General features: G+C 36.4%; 2 protein-coding genes across 2 annotated transcripts; both read right to left on the bottom strand.

Moving 5' to 3' along the window:
* Positions 1-850: 850 nt before the first annotated feature.
* ampd1 (adenosine monophosphate deaminase 1 (isoform M)) lies at positions 851-13,856 on the bottom strand. Its single transcript, XM_067414301.1, has 15 exons — positions 13,701-13,856; positions 9,528-9,693; positions 8,370-8,475; positions 7,728-7,893; positions 6,595-6,814; positions 5,884-6,013; positions 5,592-5,786; positions 5,164-5,295; positions 4,916-5,079; positions 4,700-4,826; positions 4,081-4,244; positions 2,750-2,870; positions 2,435-2,608; positions 2,217-2,327; positions 851-1,334 (listed from the first exon to the last, which is right to left on the bottom strand). The coding sequence occupies exons 1-15, from the start codon at positions 13,720-13,722 to the stop codon at positions 1,179-1,181; spliced, it is 2,154 nt and encodes a 717-aa protein (XP_067270402.1). The 5' UTR covers positions 13,723-13,856; the 3' UTR covers positions 851-1,178.
* A 244-nt stretch (positions 13,857-14,100) lies between these two features.
* Positions 14,101-20,485, bottom strand: nras (NRAS proto-oncogene, GTPase). Its single transcript, XM_067414302.1, has 5 exons — positions 20,198-20,485; positions 17,498-17,629; positions 16,517-16,695; positions 16,171-16,327; positions 14,101-15,843 (listed from the first exon to the last, which is right to left on the bottom strand). Exons 2-5 carry the CDS (start codon positions 17,606-17,608, stop codon positions 15,724-15,726), a joined length of 567 nt encoding a protein of 188 aa, XP_067270403.1. The 5' UTR covers positions 17,609-17,629; positions 20,198-20,485; the 3' UTR covers positions 14,101-15,723.
* Between the last annotated feature and the right edge of the window lie 1,300 nt (positions 20,486-21,785).

The raw sequence follows: 21,785 nt of genomic DNA, 5'->3' as shown, positions 1-21,785 counted from the left end.
CCAAGTTGGGTTGAAAATGCACTAACCCAACAATTGGGTTGTTTTAACCCAATGGCTGAGTTGTTTTAACCCAATGGCTGAGTTGTTTTAACCCAGCCATTGGGTTGTCTTAAGCAACATTTAACCCAACCGCTGGGTTAAAACAACTCAACCGTTGGGTAAAATCAACCCAATTGTTGGGTTAGTGCATTTTTAACCCAACTTGGGTTGTTTTTAACCCAGCATTTTTTAGAATGTGCAAAGCAGTTTTTTTTCCTTTTTTTTCTTTTCTTCTAAGGCATGTTTTGTAAAAGCTATACTTAAAATGACCTATCCTGGCTTAATCATGCCCTTATGTACTATATTAAATCACACAATAGGTCTGAGAAACATAAAATCTTAAAAATGTAATGATATTCACTATCTATCTTTCCATACATTGAAGCTCTCAAACTGCACCCCAAACTTCATACATCAAGACCTGTCATGCCCGGTTTGGCACCAATGACACTGCCATTGTTTTGAGTAAATGAGTCTTTCCATTGAGTAAATGTCATATATGTTCCAATGTCAGGTTCCCAAAAGTTTTAATATGCAGAAGTCCAAATAACATTTGAAAGCTACATAGGGGGAATTGTTTCTCTTGTATGACAGGAATATAGTGAATAGGTATTACTTTTACAGAAGTTGGTGCTTTTTAGTCTTGACAACCTTTGTCTCAATGTATAGAAGAGGGCAATATGAGCATCTGTGTAATATCTTTTTTGTTTCACCAAAAAAAAAAAATTGTAAACAGGTTTGGAACGACATGAGGTTGAGTAAATTATGACAGAATGGTCAATTTTGTGTTAACTAAGAACAAAACTACAGATTTATGTATATAGATGTTTATTGAGTCAACTGTAACAGGCTTTTTTCCCCACTAAAAACATAACACAATAAGGCACAAGTGGATGTAAACATAGTAAACTGCAAACTGTAAACTGCAGTAAGACCTAAAGGTCAAACATAAGACAAACTTCACAAGCCGACAGACACCTGTGTACAAGACGACTCTGTTAAGGAGTGTAATTTCTTAAAGTTATTAGCTCCGTGACCGTCTCATGGACATTATCTCATGGGCTTTAACAATAATGACAGCAGAAATGTTGCTGTCAGTTAAATAATTTAAAAGAGATTTTAAATGTGTGCATGTTTGTTTAGTCAGCCATCATGCCCTCTTTAATGAGGTTCAGCTCATAGCACTGGGTCTCGTAGCGGTAGGCCATGCGAATCTGAGCCACGTTGGTTTTGCGGATATCGTTGCCCTCTGGACCATCCTTCAAGTAGTTGGCACCAAGAAAGTGAACCTTTTCCTGTTTGTGTGAGAAAAAGATTATATTGTAGTGTGAATAGCAGAGATTCAAATTTCAACGAAACTATTGCAACCCTGGTGCTGACTGGTAACCACTACAGATGTGTAACTCTGTCAGAATTAATCATTTGGAAATATTAAATTCATATTATTAGACATCGAATCATTATGTTCTTGTTTTAAAGTTTAAAATAATAAAAGTGCTGTCATTGTTAAGTAAAACAAGGGCTATTCTAAATGGTTATAGTAATTTGAAGAAAAGCTATAAGAAAGCTTGAAGCCTGAAGAAAATATAAATATTATATAAAAATATGAAAAACCTAAACCTAAAAATTTGAAATGTTGCCTTGGCAACTAATTGAAATAAATGCATTTACATTGAAGTACTAATATTACTAAAACTGACATAAATAAATTAAAGCTATAAAGAAATATTTAAAAATATATATAATTTATCTAATCTATATAATCAATATATAATCTAACTAATAAAAAATACAAAAGAGCAAAATTACTAAACTATTAAAATGAAAAATAATTAAATTATTTTACATATAAAAAATTATATTACAATAACACTGATTAATATACATACATACAGTATATATGCTGTGTATAAAAATTAAATATATTAAAAATTCATGCAACACAGGGTTAAAGATAAAAGTTGAAAAAGGTAAAAGTATTTTTTAATTATTTTAGTTATTTTACTTTGAAAACATTAGACATATCATCATAATATGTATATAATTAAATTCACACTATTAGTTCAAAAATGGAAACAGTTGTTATATTATTAACAGAATATACCAGTGAAATTATGCATATGAAAAACAAACAAACAACTGTAACTTCAGTGATGTGTCAGGTCAGGTGATCTCACCTCATTGGACAGGCCGCTCTGGAGGACACTGTTCCTTGCAATCTCACACATGTCACAGGTGCTAAGTTTGAACACCTGGGCTGCAATGGCATACTCCTCCATCAGGGGCTCCTATTGATGCAGGAATTCAGATAAACTCACAGACACACATCAAATCAAAGGAAATAGAGTGAGAATATTTGCAGTTTGCACATATAGAAAAGGGCGAAGCCTCACACCTTGGTGTAGTGAAACTGCATGGGGTCATCTGTGGACAGGGAGACTACCAGTCCCTTCTTGTGGAACTCCGGCAGAGGGTTCTTGTTGTACTCTAGGAACAGACTGTTGTTGCTGAGTGGTGACATGGCAATAGGAACCTGGGCCAGGTAATACAGGTACTGCAGGACAGGGCTCTGTGGAGCATGAGGAGACAGTGAATGCTGGGATTCTTGAGTCAACATCAGTATTTTTTAGAAGACAGAGAGCAATGAGGGTAGGATGAAGTGATAAGGTGAAGGATGCCCCCTAATGGTCAGAGTAAATGGTGTATTAACCTTCTTGAGGTTAAGGCCATGAGAGATGTTGTCTGCAGTCATAAAGCAGGCCAGCAGGTGAGTGACAGCTCCAGCCTCTCCACAGTGAGGTCTGAACTGGAATGTGTTCATACCTCTTTCCCTGGATGCCACAAACACACAAGATACAGTTACTCTGGGATCTAAAACACACCCGTTAAAAACAAAAAAAGTAAAAGTAATGCTTTTATTCAGCGAGGATGCATAAATGCTGTTTTTAACTTTTCATTCATCAAAGAGTCCATTTTGGTTTTTAGGCAGCTCAACTGTTTTCAACATTGATAAATAATAATAATAATAACGTTTCTTGAGCAGCAAATCATCATATTAGAATGATTTCTGAAGGATAAGGTGACACTAAAGACTGGGAGCAATGATGCTGAAAATTAAGCTTTGCATCACAAATTACATTTTAAAATAAATGAACATAAAACAGTTATTATAATTTTTTAAATAATATTTTATCTTACAAATAAATGCAGCCTTGTTGAGCAGGTACTTAAGGTACTTCTTTTAAAAAAACATGTATAACCTTCACACAATAGAGATTGTTTCAAAGCTGATTTAAAATGATTAACAGGAAAATAATGTCAATGATGCAAACACACACACACACACACACACACACACACACACACACACACACACAGCTCTAAAAATTTTGTTATTATTGTGCAAGGACTAGACTATTTAGAGCTGGGCAAAAATCATGGATATGTTGTTAGATAAGCTGAAATATTGACATAATCTTGTTTTATTATTATTATTATTATTATTATTATTATTTTATATGTGGATAGTTTTCATGGCATCTGTCTATACATATTTAGAAACTTTGATATATGTTCCTGGTACGAGAATTTAATTCAAATTCAAGTTTTTTTTTGTCATTATTCAGTTGAGTTCATTGTTGATTCATTTCAATAACTGGGTAAAGTTCATCAATTATGAATGAGTTCAATTCAGCTGTATAGCAGCTTTGCAAAAAAATGATCATCAGAATCATCATCAGCTCAGTTCAGTTCTCATCCAATAGTGTCAATGCAGTCAAATCAATATGTTGCTGAATATTAAGTGTCCCCAAAAAAGTAATATCACACTTCTCCTTGCAAGCTGTACAATTTTAGTTATTATTCATGTCCATGGGACCAACAGTGTGGGATGTTTTACACACCAAAGTTTAATACTTTTGGGTTAGGGATTGAAACAAACCCCTAATATAAGCAATCATAATAGTATCAAGCACAACAATTATCCAGTCTATAAATGTCCTATAGCTAGTTTTGTTCTTTTTGTGTTATTGCGATACTCACTTGCGTAGCTGGTTGAGTAGAGCGATGTTTGCATACATGTAGTAAATCCAGTAAGTGTATGAGGGGTTCTTTACAATGTCCCACTCCTCAGGCTTGGGGCTCTTTGTGGAGAACATGTGACCGCTGTGCTTGGATTCATCATCCACACTGTCAAAGCCTGTCACCTGCAGAGGGGCCAAACACAGGGATGGACTACAGTGATATTGTGCAATATTATTACAATTTAAAATGATTGTTCAGTTTTATAGTATATTTTATCATGTAATTTATTCCTGTGATCAAAGCTACATTTTCAGTATCATTACTGAAGTCTTCAGTGTCACATGATCCTTTAGAAATCATTCTGATTTGCAGACAAGGGTAGCGTAATCAAAATCTGTACTCAAGTAAAATACTTAATAGAAATAATTACTCAAGTAGAAGTCAAATTATTAATGGTAATAGCTAGTAAGAGTAATCAAGTTTCCAATGAAAAGACAACTCAAGTAGTGAGTTGTAGTTACTTCGGCTCTGATTCAAAACAAGCAAGATGATGATGGAGTCAATGAAACATGCATTACAATTTGCTGTTACTGTATATACACGAGACACTATTATTATATTTGCCAGATTCACTCACATGCTTCAAGAAGACACTAAGCTCTGGGTTGGAGTTCGGGTCAATGGTGGCCTGGAAAACAGGGAGGAAGATGTTTTCCAACATCTTTCCAAAGTGTGGCACAAAGTTCTTGGCTCTGAAAATGTCACTACGGGGGAAATTAGAGATGTACTGTTAGTACAGTTTGCACAAAGAGACTGAGTGCTAGAAGTGAGACGTACTAGAAGTTTTCCGTACTAGATTCGGGGCACTTGAATCATCCACTTGAAGTGAGGAGAAAAGACTCTGTGCTTGTTGAACCAGCTGGAAAGCTTAGTCCACTCATTAGGGTTACAACCGTAGATGGACAGACGGGGCTCTGCGTACTGGTATCTGGCATCCTCCAGGTCACTAGCAACTTCCTGTGAGATTACAGAGATTACAGCCGATTTGATTGGTTTCCCGTTAGTGTAAATGAATAATGCCGTGGTTCACCCAAGACTTACCTTGATAATGGTGGCAAAATACTCTCCAGATAAGTGGTTCTCAGTTTTCATATAAAGATCACGCAGCTCACTGGCACCCACAGGATTGTACTTGGCATTGAATTTATCAAAACGCTGGAAGGTTTGTCTGCCCTGCATGAAGTCGAGCAAGAGATAACTGTAAATAACTTTGCTGTCATCACAAATAACAATTTTCGTAAGCAGTTAGGAGTGCTAAGAATACTATCATAACAGCTGAGGATACACCGGGTAGATTTTGTAACCCATGTAATGATCTAAAAATAGAGCACAACAACTATAGTGCAGTGCATTAAGGATACTTTGACCTTTTATTTTTTAGTTCTGAACAACTGTGGAACAACATATTCTTCCCAAGTCTGGGTGAGAAGACCCTGAAGAACCATTATGATGTGTTGTGTGATACCTACAGCATGCACATCCAGGGAATCCACAGTCAAGTCATAGGGGTGCAGGTTAAGAGATGCAAAAAGCTCCTTCATGGTCACTTCCTTGCCCTTCAAAACTTGCACCACCCGATCTGCATCCACACGGTAGGATTTCTTGATGAAGCGGAGGAGATGCTTCTGGTTCATGCAGGCTGCAGCGTGGATATGAGTATCAACCTACACCAGCCAGAACAAAACAAAACTTATGGTAATTTGATTAGTTGGACTGTAAATTATTTTAGTGTAAATGACATTTGGCTGTTTTGAGTCATACCTTTCTACAGTTGTAAAAGTCTCTGTGGGGATTTTTCTTCAGCTCTTTCATTTCCTCCATCTCGTTTAACATCTCATGTACATTGAATTTTGACATTAGGAACTTAAGACGACGATGAGTGTACGTCTTTCTGGGGGACAAAACACAAGTATCCATTTACCAGAAAATAAACATTATCATTCTTATTTTATATTCAGCTAAACTACTTTAAAGACAATAAAAACTTTTTTACATTGTTACAAAATATATCTATTTTAACTAAATGCTGCTCTTATGAAGGTTCAACAAAGAAACATAATATAACATAAGATAAAAATGTATCACGGTTTCCACAAAATGATTAAGCAGCACAACTTATTTCAACATTGATAGTAATAAGACATTTTTCTTGAGCAGCAAATTAGCATAGAATAATTTCTGAATGATCATGTGACACTGAAGACTGGAGTAATGATGTTGACATCATGGGAAGGCATTACATTATGCAATAAATTACAATATCAATTTTCAATAATAATAACAAATTACTGTTTTTACTAAAATTTTGATTACATTTTTCGAAAACCATTTCAAAATTCAAAGTTTTGAACTGTAGAGTATAACATGTTTTTTGTTGTTGCTTTTTCCCAAACAGGAAATGGAAAATGAGGGAATATAATACAGAACTAGAGGTCATATATAAAGCATTATCCAGGGTTTTCGTACACTCACACTGGGCCCTGGGAAATCAAGGCGATGAGGAAGTTCATGTCATCGATGAAAGTGGCAAGGTCTGGACCAGGGTGGTTTAGAGGTTGGTTTTTATCTGCAGATGCTGCATCTTTGTAGACGTAGATAACACCATCCTTCATGCGAGCAACGTAGCCGAGGTTGGGTGGGAAGTCCTTTGTGCAGAAAGGATCCTCACCAGCCTTAGGAGGAGAGCTAAAGACTGCAAAACAATGAGACTGTTTTGATCACACTGTGTGGTTATGTTTCACTGAATGCAACATATACAACTTGTTTTCCATTTTTCGAAAACCACACAACATTTTTTGAAAGGGATAGTTTTGTCATTAATTAGTCAAAATTATTAATTACCTCATGTCCTTCCAAAATCATAAGACTTTCTTTTGTTCATCTTTGGAACAAATAAAGATATTTTTGATGATATCTGAGAGCTTTCTGTCTCTCCATTGACAGCTACGCAACTACAACTTTGACGCTTCGTAAAATCATAAAACACATTTGAGATCCTGCAAGAACCAATGAGGTTCATTCTCCTGATGCAGCACGTTTGAGGTTTGTTCTTGCGTGTCAAAGCAAATTCAGTTGAGCTTCTGTTTATGTTTATGTTCACTGATCAGTGTCTATATGTGAATAAAAGCTTAAATAAAATCCGACTGTGGTAATTGTGTTGCCGTCAAAGGAGGGACAGAACACTTTCAAATTTCATCAGAAATAGCTTCATTTGTGTACCGAAAATGAACAAAAGTCTTACGGGTTTGGAAAGACATGAGGGTGAGTGATTAGTGATAGTATTTTCATTTTTGGGTGAGCTAACCCTTTAAGGAGATAAAAAAAAGACCCTTATTAACCTTTATTGACATGGCAATAAAATTTGATCACATAATTTTTGCAGGTAATGTTTTGGGTGGGTTTTTCTTGTAGTGGGCAGCTGGCTTTGGTGAGCTTTTGGGCTGGTAATCATCGACCCAATCTAGCAATACTGTTCATAGCTCTGCAACATTGTACAGCAGCAGCATGTCAACCGCAACTTCTGTTTGATGCCAACTTTAGAAAATGGAACCTTATTGTAAATATTTTTTATCAGGATATTCTGGTATAGAGTATTCAGTTATTACCTGGATGCACCTGATCTTCTGGTTTCCACTGCTCTCCTTCAATTTTGCGTAAGAACTGAGATGGAGTGTTGGGGAATCTCTGGAAAGCAAGTTTCATGTACTTCTCTCTGATGGACAGGGCACGGTACAGACCCTTACAGGACAGCTCGAAGTCATCCATGGTTACCTGTAGTACAGTTTGGATTGTGTTAAATGCCCTGATTTGTTATGATTGAAATGCCTATATGAAAAGTGATAAGTTAACATAAATGCAAATGTACTATGAGCAGTCATAGAAAGCATTACACTGACTGAGGAACACTATATTTAAAAGCTAACATGTGATAACATGACAACATAACTCATGCCAGAGCAGATGAGTTTGAATCCTAGATAAGAGTAAGCCTAGGCAAAGCTGATGACTACAGGTGAAAATGAATTCCTTAACTCTCTTAAATACCCCTTCTAAATGTCAGATATATAGATTTCAGAAACCAAATCCAGGGTTGGGTTCCACTTGCTCAAATGGAGAGACCCCTGGCTAATCTATTTCTGCTATTCAGTTACCTGTGAAGTTCTTGGTAAATGGGCAGTAAATAAATCAAACCTTACATAAGTGCATATATCCCAGTCAGTTCCAGGAAGTTATTAATTGAAACATACCCCAGCAGCATAGTCACCAGTGATGGACACTCTCTGGAAATCAGGCACTTCCAAATAAGTTGGTTTCTCGTCTAGCACAGGATGAGCGCGGCTGAGATACTTCTTACTGTGGATATTGGTTAAAGATGAGGTTGGTTAGTTCTGAGTATGCTTTGTTGGGGGAATGGGGAAAAAAAACAGGTGCATTACAAATTAAATCACCACTTTCAGGTGAAAATAGTTAAAGGGATAGTTCACCCAAAAAATGTAAATATTGTCAAATTTTACTCCCTCTCCCAAAACCAAATTCCAAACCAAAAAAATAAAAAATATGTTAGTCAATGGGGCCCAAGGTCTGCTTGGTTGAAAATATTTTTTCAAATATCTTTCTTTGTATACAGAAGAACAAAGACATTTATCCAGGTTTGGTCTGGAACCATTTTGAAAAAACGAACTATATCCTTTTAAGGGCTGAACCCAAAGAAAGCCAAAACATTTTTTTTTTGCAGGATATAGGCCTACTACTACTACTACTACTACTACTACTACAAAAAATATATAATAACTAAAATAATTGTATATAATGAACGTTTCAAATGCGTTTTCAAACAAAAATTTCAGTAACCTCCAAATTCTGTCAAATCTAAAATACCCGCGTTTTCCTAAGGCATGAGACGTAACCATAGTAACGTTAACTGCTGCTAGCTTTTCGAGGGCTGTTGCTGCCGGATGATGGATCAGTGTCGGACGGTACCTCGACAAAACTTAAGTATTGTCATAATTTGCCGTCTATTGGATGTGGATATCACAAAATATTTTGTGTGTGTGTGTTTGAATGTTTTCTTTCAAACGTATTTTAGACAGTAGCCTAGCCTATAAGTAGTTCTGTTCTATGTTCGCCAAAACCAAAAGAAAATGGCTTGAGAGACGCACCGTACCAAACGTTACTAAACTAGTATTCTAATCTTTAAAATAGAAATTAAGTAAAGAATGGGTTTTTAGACAAATAAATCAACAACCAATGCGTAGAACCAAGTCGCCAGACTAACGTTACATCTTGTAAGTTACTTTGTTATAACTTGCATCACAATATGACAGAAAAAAAATATGTCTCAACTTTTATTTAATTGCGACATCAATGCACTTTTTAAGGCGTTATAATTGTGTAATTTCACTGACCGCTTTTCTATGTCGTCATCCTCGGTTACATGATAGGCCAGCTCCTGGTTGAGGATAGGGCAATCCTCAGCCACATCAAACAGGGAGATCTCCTCACGGACGTCTTCATCTTTGGTTTCCGATGCAAACACACGCTCTGCGAGCGCACGCATACGATCATCCGTTTCTGATTTAAAAAAGAAAAGAAAAGAAGCACCACATTGGTTTTTGATGCCAAATAAGGATTTTAATTATATGGCGGTCTACCAAAGATGCATCAAGTAGCCTACGATGATGTTATGTTCTGGATAACATTCAGGTATAAATATGGTATATAAGCCTATGGTAAACGCCATAAAGGCACAATAAGTGAACAACCGACTTGTACTTGTAAAAAGTATCTGACTTGTTGTCCTTTAGACATTTTTAAGAGCTTCAGCTTTTGTTGAACGTTAACCAGAGCATGCTTTTGGCACAAGGACAACACTTTTTCAGAATGATTCAATTACTGAGTCACTGTGACCGCTAGAAGTGATTGGACAAAATCTCTCATGCAGAGATGAACAAAAATATGACAAATTCACCATAAGCCAAGACACAGTTCACAAAACTAACAACAGCATAACCCAAATCATAACTTAGAAATGTCTGACAAGAAAATATGAGTCATAGGCCTACATCTGAAAAGCTTTTAAGAATTGCATTAACCATGCACAGAAATCACCAGTCTAAGCCAGAAGTACACAAATTTAGTCATTTGTTTGCTTATGAATTACAATGAGGTGCAATTGTTTTAATAGCTGAATACACATTCCATTTACAAATTATATTAGCCCAGAAATGTTTAATTGAAAAACAAGACTTTCAGAGTTAATATAAATATTTCTTATTTGTTTGACATTACTTTATATATGACCTTCATTGAGCATTACGTTTAAAATGTTCAATAAAAAAGAAAAGAAAAATGATTACACTATTTTCAGGTGTCCATGTTACAGTGCAATTATAAATTTAGGTAGACTTATAATGATTATCTGTACTTATAGGGTTTGGGATAGTTGCATGTAATTAGGCACAATTTATAGTAATTACTATAACTACTGGGGTAACTTGTAACAAGGACTCTATAAAATAAACCCAAAATAGGTTTAAATTACTTTATTAATGCAAGATTTTTTCTCAATGTGTAATTTCACCCAAACAAACAAATGAATAAAACATACAGATGGCTGTTTTGCCATTATTTTGTTGCACTGAAGCAGTTTAAACACGTCGATCTGAGACGGGTTCCTTTGTACTTACTCCCTTCTGATTATTCATTCCCCAGAGCGGGTGAGGAAGATCCAAAACATTAGAAAGAAAAAGGAGGTTATAGGTTAGACTGAGTTAGTAAGAAAAACATTGGAACTGTCATTTTATTCACATTTGAGGGATCACACATGCCCCCTGAATAACAAAATTCTGTAATATTAAATCAAATCTCTGTAATGCAGGCAACCCGAATATTACAATTAACAATTCAATGTCAATATTAACTCTTTGTATGTATAATATTGCAGTGATTGATGGGGTAAAGTGAAAAGTACAAAACTATAAAAAAAACATCAAGTCATGCTCATTGTTACTATTGTGCCTTTTTTCGCAATCCCAAGATTGCAACACTTTCAAAAGAACTCAAACAAGTCTTGACATTCACAAACAATGTATCGGACATAGAGGCAACCTTTTATTTGTTATTGTTCACGTTCCATGATCATACAATTTTTAATTCAAATCATAGGTGGATTGATTCCATGGCCATCTTGTTGCAATAGCAATACCTGTTAAATTGATAACTGATAAGTACCGGACGTACTACATCCGCCCGCCATGTTATCATCACATAAACGTGACCTATCAGTGTCAGTTGTGTCGCTTCACTGCCACAAATCCTCTCCCGTGGCCTCGTGGGATAGTAAAGTGTACATCAAGCACATTTCAGAATCTCACTGGAAGTAGAAGGTCATACTTTCTGAGTAATTTGAATTGTCAGATATGTTTTTCCCCTACTATACATTTGGGAAATATGTTATTTCGGATGCAGCCTATGTTGGGTTAGTTCACCCAAAAATGAAATTGATGTCATTAATGTCACATATGGACTACTTTGATGATGTTTTTATTCCCTTTCTGGACATGGACAGTATAGTGTGCCTACACTTAGATACGCTGTCGGACTAAATATAAAATATCTTAAACTGTGTTCTGAAGATGAACGGAGGTCTTACAGGTGTGGAACAATATTAGGGGGAGTCATTAATGACATAAATTACATTTTTGGGTGAACTAACCCTTTAATGTCATGGATCGGGAACAGTAAACAAATAAACAAACAGTTTATTCTAAATAATATTCATCATCCCCTAATCCACATTCCTCCACACTCGAAGTCTTTCTTAAAAATCACACGCTGTGTATCCACCTGGAGTTTCATGGCAAATCCATTGGATACGCCATTGGATGGTTTCTGAGATAACCACATCTACCAGGTCATGCCCCTCTTTCCAAACACACAAACAATCATCCGCCTATTCCTCAATACTTACGCTTCTCCTCTTCTGGGTTAGTAACATGTACCCATCACATATGGGACAGGATTCATGTAGAGAGGGGACAAGGACAATAGGCCATCACATTAAATCAGGATGAGGATTTTATCCTGAATTATTTGCATAATTCATTAAACCGAATAGGCAAAATTAGGCTTTAGAAACACACCCCTATCCACCACTGGTCAGGCAAACATAGTCCTGCCATAAACCTACACCATCAAATTACTTTCTCCTGTCCAGCGTAATAGACATAAGTATTTTTATATCAGAAATACCATGTTTAATATCAGAAACAACACATAGTATTAGACTCAAGGGTGTTTTACATGGGTGTGAAATCATTAACCAAGTGTTATAACAGCCTGCTGTCTATCCTGCTCAGTAACTCCCTCGTTGAAGCTCAGCCAATACATGGCCTTCTCTGCCGCTTTGAAATGATAGTGTCTCTATTTTTAAACTTGGTGATATCAGTAACTGATATCGTATCACAGTCTGCAAATTAAAATTCAGATTATTCTTAGCCTACACATGGAAAGCATCATGTCTAGAAATGCAAGCCTCAAATAATCGAAATATCTTACTGAAAAGATGCACTAATGCACATAATCAGTGCACATAAATCCTGTGGTTATGAGTTTACATACACCTGCAGAATCTGGTATTAAGGTAATCATTATAACAAAATAAGAGGGGATCATAAAAACAAGATGTTTTATGATAGCTCTTTAGTTAAAATGATGAACATTTTCGCTAGTACTCAACACAGAGGACAAACATTTATAATGTAAAAATACATTTTAGGTGAGTGATGGCATGTCAAGCACCAGTGTGACATTTGAGCCGCTAGAATCCACTGACTAGCAAACGGTTCTCCTGCTTATTAATGCAAGCTTACATGTGCTTTAACTAGTAAGTCCTAACTTATAAGCCTTTGAAACATTGCTGATGGAGACAGACTAAACAACCTCCCACATTGCCACAGCTGCAAAAAACATCAGTGTGAACTCCTGCATGCATGCTTAAGATGATACAGCCTATTTGAAATGATTTTCAAGAGTGCATATAGATTGCACTTCAGTCTATATCTAAAATGTGTGGATCAGACATCACAAATATTAATGAAGTAGTATCAAACACTAACATCTCTATTTTCTTTCTGCTTCCATTTATTAAAATGTCAGGGGTGTTGACAATTGAAGAATGCAGTGCCTGACAGTTGCTAAAGTTTAGTCTAGTCTAGTCTTTGAATTGAAGTCCCTAAAATACTCTGATATACCACCAATACCTGATTTTAAAAAACAATTGCAGATGTTGGAAAATGTAACCTTGCCTAGTGGATTTGTTGTACAAACTTCTAAGACCTGATCGGCAGAAATAACTATCGAGACACTCCCATTCCTAGATTACAGTTTCTGCCAGAGACCACAGTGGTACCCTGAACTTATGCAACATCTTTATATCCTTCAGTTAACTTTGTATACACATCTATTAAACCATTATATGCTCATTTAATGTTATGTAAAACAAATTTCATAAATTAATGCTATGTTAAAACTAAATCTTCTCTTTGTGTGTTGGATTCAGGCGGTGAATGGACACTCACCGGGCACAGCGACTTTGGGCATGTTGGCTATTGGTTTCTGACACTATCACTCTTCCTGTAGAAAGCTGGTCGGTCCGACACTGCTCCTCGGTAGTGGGGAAGTGTACAGTTGGACACCGCACCAGAGCAATATTAAGCAGTGATTGCCCAGTGTAACCAGAGCCGCGTACCCGCACTGGATACGAGGGGCTTGACACTCCAGGTTCTGTGTGTTCAACTCTATTTTAAGTTTTAACAGACAGACAGATTCAAGTGACAAGCTCACACATGGGAAAGAGGATGTTATGTAAGTACACACACACACACACACACACACACACACACACACACACACACACACACACACACACACACACACACACACACGGACATCCATGCACATATTAGGAGAATTACACAGTTTGCTCAATTTCCAATTAATTTACTGATAAACGTGTTGTAATAGGCACATTAAACATCTGTTACACATGAATATCCCCCTTCCCCCCCAAAAAGACATGAAATGTTCATTTTCACATGATTTTCTGATTAAAGAAAGTCTGTGATACTAATAAATTGTGCTAAAACTGCAAAATACATCATAAATCAAGTCTTGATATAGTTGAAAAAGAAAAAAATGTTAATGTAATGGCAAAATTAGTTTGTATTTTTTATAAAACATCCTGCCTCTGTTAAAGCGAGGACAGAAGGCAACCGCAGTATGGATAATGTGAACATATTGCAGATTTCATGGTTGATGAAATCAGGCAGTTTCAGACAAATGCCATATAAATAACATGATAGTCAACACGAATAATCGCTGGAACTTCTTGATAAACCTTCATTGGCTCTCAAGAAGAGACTTCAGGCATGAAAAATAAACATAGCAACAAAACTTACTCTGATCACATTAAAAAAAAGCTTTCAGTGGAAGATTTAAGACATTAGTTAACATGGGCTAAAAGATGTCATGCTATATAGGACACAGAAGGCGGCACACAGATTTGGCGTGTACACCAGCAGCACCATGATTCAAAAGGCCCTTTAAATTAAATCCATCACACCTCATACTTAAAATCTGATTGATTCTTCTGTCTCTAGGCTAAATTATTCTAATCATTATGTATTATATGTCAAAATATACAATTAACATCTGAGAGCAGAGAGAATAAAATTCTAGAATGAATGGAACTATATGAAAGAAAATGGCAAAGTAAATGCTAAATAAACTCCCTGGCTACAACAAAAGAAAAAGAAAAAAGCAAAAGGGAAGGAAACGTAGAAAATAATCCCACACATTTCTGAAGAACTTCTGGCATTCACAGTATTCCTGAGCATTGAACCTGCAGATTAAGATTAAAAGGCATTTCCCTTTCTCTCTTCTGAGGCCTTTAGAACATCAGGTTTGAGATTTATACAACCTTAAAAATAACAGCTTCCATATTTAGATATGGTATTAATCTACATTAAATCCAATTTAAAATGCAGTTCCTTCTCCTCTGGGAAATACACATTTCTTTTAATTAAATCATTCTTGGGTGAATCTCAAAAAAACCTGCCAAGAACCGGTCTAAATATCAATAGAATGAATATTAATATGTGACAAATGTTCATGAAAATGTAATATATATATAGATTTTGGTGTGAAATGTGATCTGAGCTTGTTTTATAGATATGTACCCTTTTGCAATTTAGATTTTTTTTAATCAATGCCAATGTGCTGTTGTGTTCATAAGGGGTCAGAAGAGAAGAAAGCAGAACTCAAGGCCCAATCTCAATGCCTATTTAAGTTTTTCTTCCAAAGGAAGAGGGACAATCCAAGTACTAAATGAGCCTCAGTGAAAACACAATGTCCATTGGCCTCATTTTTCTATAAAGGCAGGCCAACAGGAAAGATGACCCGTTGTGCATTAATCCCTTTCAGCCAGCAGAGGGCAAACTCTGCATGCAGTGCACACAAACACGGTCATGAGGCTTCCAGCTGCCTGGTCGAGAAACTGCTAAAAAATACAACAACAAAAAATCAAAGGGGGAGACAGTGCAGTCACATGACTTCACAGGACACGCCCAGGCAGCCCTGCTTCCTATCTTCTCTGCTGTTGAGCTTTTTCATGCGATAATGCCGGATCTCACGGACGAGGGTGTAAAAAGCATCCTCAACTCCCTAAAAAACAGACAAAGGATATTACATTAACACACATGCTGTATTACAGTAAAAGCAATCGCTTGAAAGACAAGTCAACATAAGCAAACTGCGCTAACACATATAGGCCTGGTTTCACAGATTTCACAGAAGGCCTTAGATTAATTAGGACATTTAAGTAGCTTTTATAAACATGCCTTAGAAATAAACATTACTGGTGCACATCTTGAGATAAAACAATGGCAGCAACATATTTTAAGATATGTAAGAGCAAAGTTGCATTCAGTTAAGACATGCATTTAGAGTTATGAAAAGCAAGAATAGATAGTCTAAATAGTCTTTGCTCACCTGTCTGGTCTTGGCAGAAGTTTCTACAAACTCTATGCCGTAGCTTCTGGCAAGTTCCTGAGCTTGCTTTGTGTCCACTGTTCTGGCCAAATCACATTTGTTCCCTACTAGGACCATCGGAACATCATCTGAATCCTTCACACGCTTGATCTGCTCTCTAAAAGATACCAAAAAAAAACATTATAGACACTGTACACTACATATTACAAATACTCCATATTTATAATATTAGAATATTATATTGACATGCCTAAATGTAAAGGCTTTGAATATGGTTCATTACTGCTACTTAAAACCCAGAGGATTCGTAAAATATAACTGAAACAGTACTCATAAGTTGACGGACCTGTACAAATGCACGTCGGCAAAAGATTTGCTGTTGTTTATTGCAAAGACGCAGAGGAAACCCTCTCCTGTCCTCATATACTGGTCCCTCATTGCACTGTACTCTTCCTGACCTGCAGTGTCCAGGATATCCAGCAGACACGTCTCACCGTCAATCACCACCTGCTTCCTGTAAGAGTCCTGCAGGGACGGACACGATCAGCACTATACATTTGCACTGAGCCTGACAGTCGCATGATTACATGAATTCTCCTAGACAATACTGTGTAATGGATGTATACTATTCTAATTAGGACAAATCAAAATGCGTTAAATGTCAAGTACACTACAGTTCTAAGGTTTGGGGTCAGGAAGATTTTAAATTGAAAGAAACTAATACATTTAATTCAGCAAGGATGCATGCAGATGAATTTAAAAGATTATTTTTAAGACACAATTATAAGTTACTTAAATGCCCTAATTTAATTTAGGCCTATTCCTGGCTTAATCTAGACCCTGTCTGTGAAAATATATTTTTATAAAAAAATATATAAAAACTAAATTATATATAATTTATATATATTTACACACACGTATGTATGTATGTATATGTATGTATGTATGTATATGACTGTGTTCTTTTGAAGTCTAGATTTATCAAAGAATCCAGAGAAAATGGTTTCCACAAAAATATTAAGCAGTTCAATGGTTTCCACAATAATTAATGTCTCTTCAGCAGCAAATTATGTGACACTAAAGACTGGAGTAATTATGCTGAAAATACAGCTTTGGTCAAACGAATAAATTATATATTTTTTTAAATGAAAATAGAAAACATTAAATTGTAATAAAAGTTAACAATATTACTGTATATTTGATCAAATAAAATCCTTTTGAGCATAAGAGACTTCTTTCAAAAACATTTAAAAAAATCTTACTGAGCCCAAACTTTTGAACTGTAGTGTATGTAAAGTTGTAGCTCAGATGGTCATTTATTAAGTACCTCAATAGTAGGGTCATATTCATCCACAAAGTGATTCTGAATGAGCTGAATGGTTAATGCGCTCTTCCCAACACCACCTGCTCCCACAACAACCAACTTGTACTCTGTCATCTTACAGTCCTGAGAGACCACCTGTGATCAAGAAAGAAAGATTGCACATGCATATATTAATAACACAATAGTCACAAAAAGTTTGACATACAAATTAATACTTAACAACACAAACTATCATTGAAAACATTGTATGTGTGCAGGCCGATTCCAAGTTTCAAGTGGCCCGTTCGGTCTTCTTCGGTCTGCTGCACTGCCCAAATGACGGCCATGAATATGTATTGGTTAATTTCTGCTTTGGCAATTTAACCCTTTTTTTGAGGACCAGGTTCAACAGTTTGGGGTTGGTAAGATTTTTTAAAATATTTTAGAAGTCTCATGCTTATACTAAGTCTGCATTCATTTGATTACAAATACAGCAAAAACAGTAATATTGTGAAATAATTACAATTAAAAACAACTGTTTTCTTTTTGAATATATTTTTAAATTTAATTTATTCCTGTGACGAAAGGGTGCATTTCAGGCATTATTACTCCAGTCTTCAGTGTCACATTATCCTTCAAAAATCATTCTAATATGATGATTTGTTGCTCAAGAAACATTTACGTTTTCAATGTTGATTAAAGTTTTTTGGAAACTGCGATAAATTGAAGGACTGTTTGATGAATACGAAAAGAAAGTTGTATAGAATTTATATAGAACTCTTTTGTAACATTTCTTTACTGTCACTTTTGATCAATTAAAATCATCCTCGATGAATAAAAAAATAATCTGACCCCAAACTATTGAACAGTACTATATAATAAAAACTGATTGATCCAGCTGATTGGTGGTCTATCCCTAAAAGCTCTGAGAAAAGTATGACATGTAAAGTAACATGAAACACCTGACATTCCCCTGGTTGACTTGGTATACAGACAGCATATCACACAGTAAATAATATAATTATGTACGCTCATATTTTTATGACTCATAATGGAAGCTACTCAACGATTTCTCCACCTTCATGTGACCACTGACATCAGGATAGTAATAACTGGTTCTCTAAGAAGGTATCCCCATCTGCAAACAGTAGCCCTGCAATCTATTTATAGAATGGCTAAATGTCAAAGTCATTCTCAGAGTACAGCCAGGAAAAAAATTAACCTAAGAGAAGAGCAGAGGTCACTGACACTGACCCCTGAACCGTTTTACTTGCTCAACCTAAACCTGAGACAGACTTCTTATGTCTTCTCATCTCATCACAGCATCTATTTTACTGTCAAAAATTCAAAGGATTACACTAGTCAAACTTGTGTTTCATCTGCACATGTTTGTCTTTGTAATCATTGATCAAAATTAAATAACATGCACTTCCTCTTCAACAACTTTCCTTTCCACTGACATCACATGATGATGCAGCTACTGGAAATAGCTTTTGTTTAAAATGGATAGTTCACCTAAAAATTAATATTTTGTTATTATTTACTCACCCTCCTGCCGTTCCAAACTTATCAGACTTTCATTTATCTTCGGAACAATAATTAAGATATTTTTGATGAAATCTGAGAGATTTCTGTCCCTCCATTGACAACTACGCAACTACCACTTTAACGTTTCAAAAAGTTCGTAAATATCTTCATTGTGTTCCAGAGATGAACACAAATCTTATGGGTTTGGAACAACATAAGGGTGAGTAATTGATGACAGAATTTACATTTTTTTTTGTTGAAGTATCCCTTTAAGAAACTCGCATTCAGTCTGAATCTATTATTTTAAGAACCACCAACATCCATTCCTATTAAAAAACCTTCCCACCTCACATTTTTTTTCTTTTTGAATATAAAAGTAAAATACACATTATAAAAGTAAAATGGGTTGTGGGTAGCAGGGCATGTGAACCACACACACACACACAGATAAATCATTTATGCTGCAATATTACATAAAAAATAAGAAAATCCATTTTGATTTCGCAACTGAGCAAAAATGTATTTAATTTCAGTATAAGGTACTAGCAGGAAAAAAAATGAATTATGATTTTCCCCCTTAAAGAAATAGTTCATCTTATTCGGTCATTTAGGCAGATGTTATGCAGAAAGGCAGCCACCATTCACTTTCATTGCATTTTACTCAAAAGTCACCATTTTAAACTTGAATGTTGTTGTGCTCTGTGTAAAGATGCGCTTTCAATTGGTCTAATAGCATTCCATTACCTTGCCTGTGGATTGTATGCTCTCATAACAATACAGAATGTTCCCCTGATGGTTTGAGATATACTAAACTATTTTAAGTAACATATTGATTTAAAACTAACAGTACTGAGATGTTTGTGGTGGAATAAACCATCAAATTAGGTCAAACCTCTCAAAAGAAAATCAATATGTTGCTCAATAGTAAATACCTGGCATATGAGACTTCAAAGATCAATCAATACATTTGACGTTATTAAACAGACAATATATGACGATAAATCAAATCTGTCAGGGACCAAAATGCTGTGAATGTACACAGTTCACTGGAATTTGAGGCACAGCCTGTGTGTTGCACAAAGAAGCACTTATACTTTGTGTTTACAAGTGCCAATACACATGAAAACGCATACACAACTTGAGGACGGCTATAAATGTGAAGCAGAGAGTTTATAAGGCGTGGAGAAGGAAACTCACCGCTTACTCTGCAGTTCTGCGACCTCTGGCTGATCTGATCAACAGGGCTCCGTTAATTACTGCTCTCTCGCCCAAAATAATGCCATGAGGAGCACATTAAACGTCGCTTCACACTCGACTGGAAGCAACGTAACCCGTACAAACAGGCTTAGTTAGGAGGTTATAGATTCAGCTAGTAAAAACAGCAGTTATATAAGTATGTCTAAAGTTTTGAATAAGAGTTGACCAAGCAGCTTCCCCCAGAACTTCACGATTCACAGCGACTTCCGGCTTCAGAATTCCACGAATTATGTCAAAATAAAAGTCCAGCCGTTGTGGACGTGTAGTAGTAGACACATCATTCGACCGCTCCAGACACGTTGGCGCGGCCGCCATCTTGGAACGGTAAAGTTGTCGTCACTCACATCAAGAATCAATGATGCCACGAAATTTTACAGCTTCCAGTTGTGAAACCACAGAGATTTAATTGGTTTGTTTTTTATTTCTTATGACTCATTACTTTTATTTTTACTATGGTACTTTTTAATGTTTTCACTTTTGCACTGGTAACTTCTTAAGATTATTAAAGGTATTAGTTGATGCCTTCATCTTGTTGATCCGTCTAATACCAATTGACTCAGTTGGCCCAAGGTGACTCTCAGTCAACTTGGGCCCTGTCCCAAATGGCACATTTTAGCACTTTCGATCTTGTAGACTTAAAATGGCTGCCGCATGCTCATGTCAGTTGAGTCCATGAGACCGCACGGTGTCCCATTTGTCATGTTAGGTCTCAGAAGGGTACTCGCGAGCGCCCCCTTCGCAGTCGATATGCGCGCTTCTGCCCCACTGGTGCGGGTTCCAGAGCGGACTTCTTACCGACAGTCAAAGCGGCGTTACGTCTTGAAACTGCGGACTCGTAGGAAGACCTCAAGGGTTTTGGCCCTGTCCCAAATAGCAAAACCTCACAGTCTTCCTCTGAGTCCGCACTTTCATGACGTATTGCCGCTTTGACTGCCAGGTAGAAGTCCTCTGTGTAACTTAAGAGCTCAGCTGAAGTGCGCATCGAGGGCGCATAGCAGCTGCAAAGGGGCGCTTTGGGCGAGCACCCTTCTTTAAGCTTAAATGACGAATGGGACACCCTAATACGGCTTTGTGGACTTAACGGACATGCGCACGCAATGGCCATTGCAAGTCCACAAGACCGAAAGTGCACATGAAGTGTGCCATTTGGGTCAGAGCAAAAAACACCTTGCGCAAATGTTCACGGCCCTGCCTTTGACTGTTCCAATATGGCGGACTGCAAAACAGCCGCTAATGAGGAATCTATGTATTTTATACATCTATGGTGGCTGCCATGTCTGATGTAAAAAATAAATTAAACATAATAAAGGTGGAACAGTAGGGTTCCTGTTCGTACATGAAAATGCACTTTAACTTGATGCTTACATCTTACTTGTTTAAAGACAATAATAATGTAAAAGGAAACTACTGTAATAAAAGTTAATTCAGCAAATTATGTGCAGAGAAAGCAATGATATTAATACAACTTAAATAGAGATCTGTTTGGAATCCACAAACTTCAGGAAAAATTAAGACTTTAGAGTGGCTC

The sequence above is a fragment of the Pseudorasbora parva genome, chromosome 13 (assembly GCF_024679245.1).
Source record: "Pseudorasbora parva isolate DD20220531a chromosome 13, ASM2467924v1, whole genome shotgun sequence".
NCBI classification, from domain to species: Eukaryota; Metazoa; Chordata; class Actinopteri; order Cypriniformes; family Gobionidae; genus Pseudorasbora; species Pseudorasbora parva.
The sequence above is the reverse complement of the archived record's forward strand: the minus strand, read 5'-3'. Positions and strand labels throughout refer to the sequence as shown.

Coding starts and splice junctions, on each gene's coding strand:
- ampd1 (XM_067414301.1), bottom strand. CDS start 13,722: ATGCCCAAAGTCGCTGTGCCCG. Junction 4,827..4,915: donor ATTCAAGTGCCCCGAATCTA/GTACGGAAAACT, acceptor TTTCCCCCGTAG/TGACATTTTCAGAGCCAAGA. Junction 2,328..2,434: donor TGCAGTTTCACTACACCAAG/GTGTGAGGCTTC, acceptor CTGCATCAATAG/GAGCCCCTGATGGAGGAGTA.
- nras (XM_067414302.1), bottom strand. CDS start 17,608: ATGACAGAGTACAAGTTGGTTGTTGTGGGAGCAGGTGGTGTTGGGAAG. Junction 16,696..17,497: donor AATATGACCCTACTATTGAG/GTACTTAATAAA, acceptor CCGTCCCTGCAG/GACTCTTACAGGAAGCAGGT. Junction 16,328..16,516: donor GCCGACGTGCATTTGTACAG/GTCCGTCAACTT, acceptor GGTATCTTTTAG/AGAGCAGATCAAGCGTGTGA.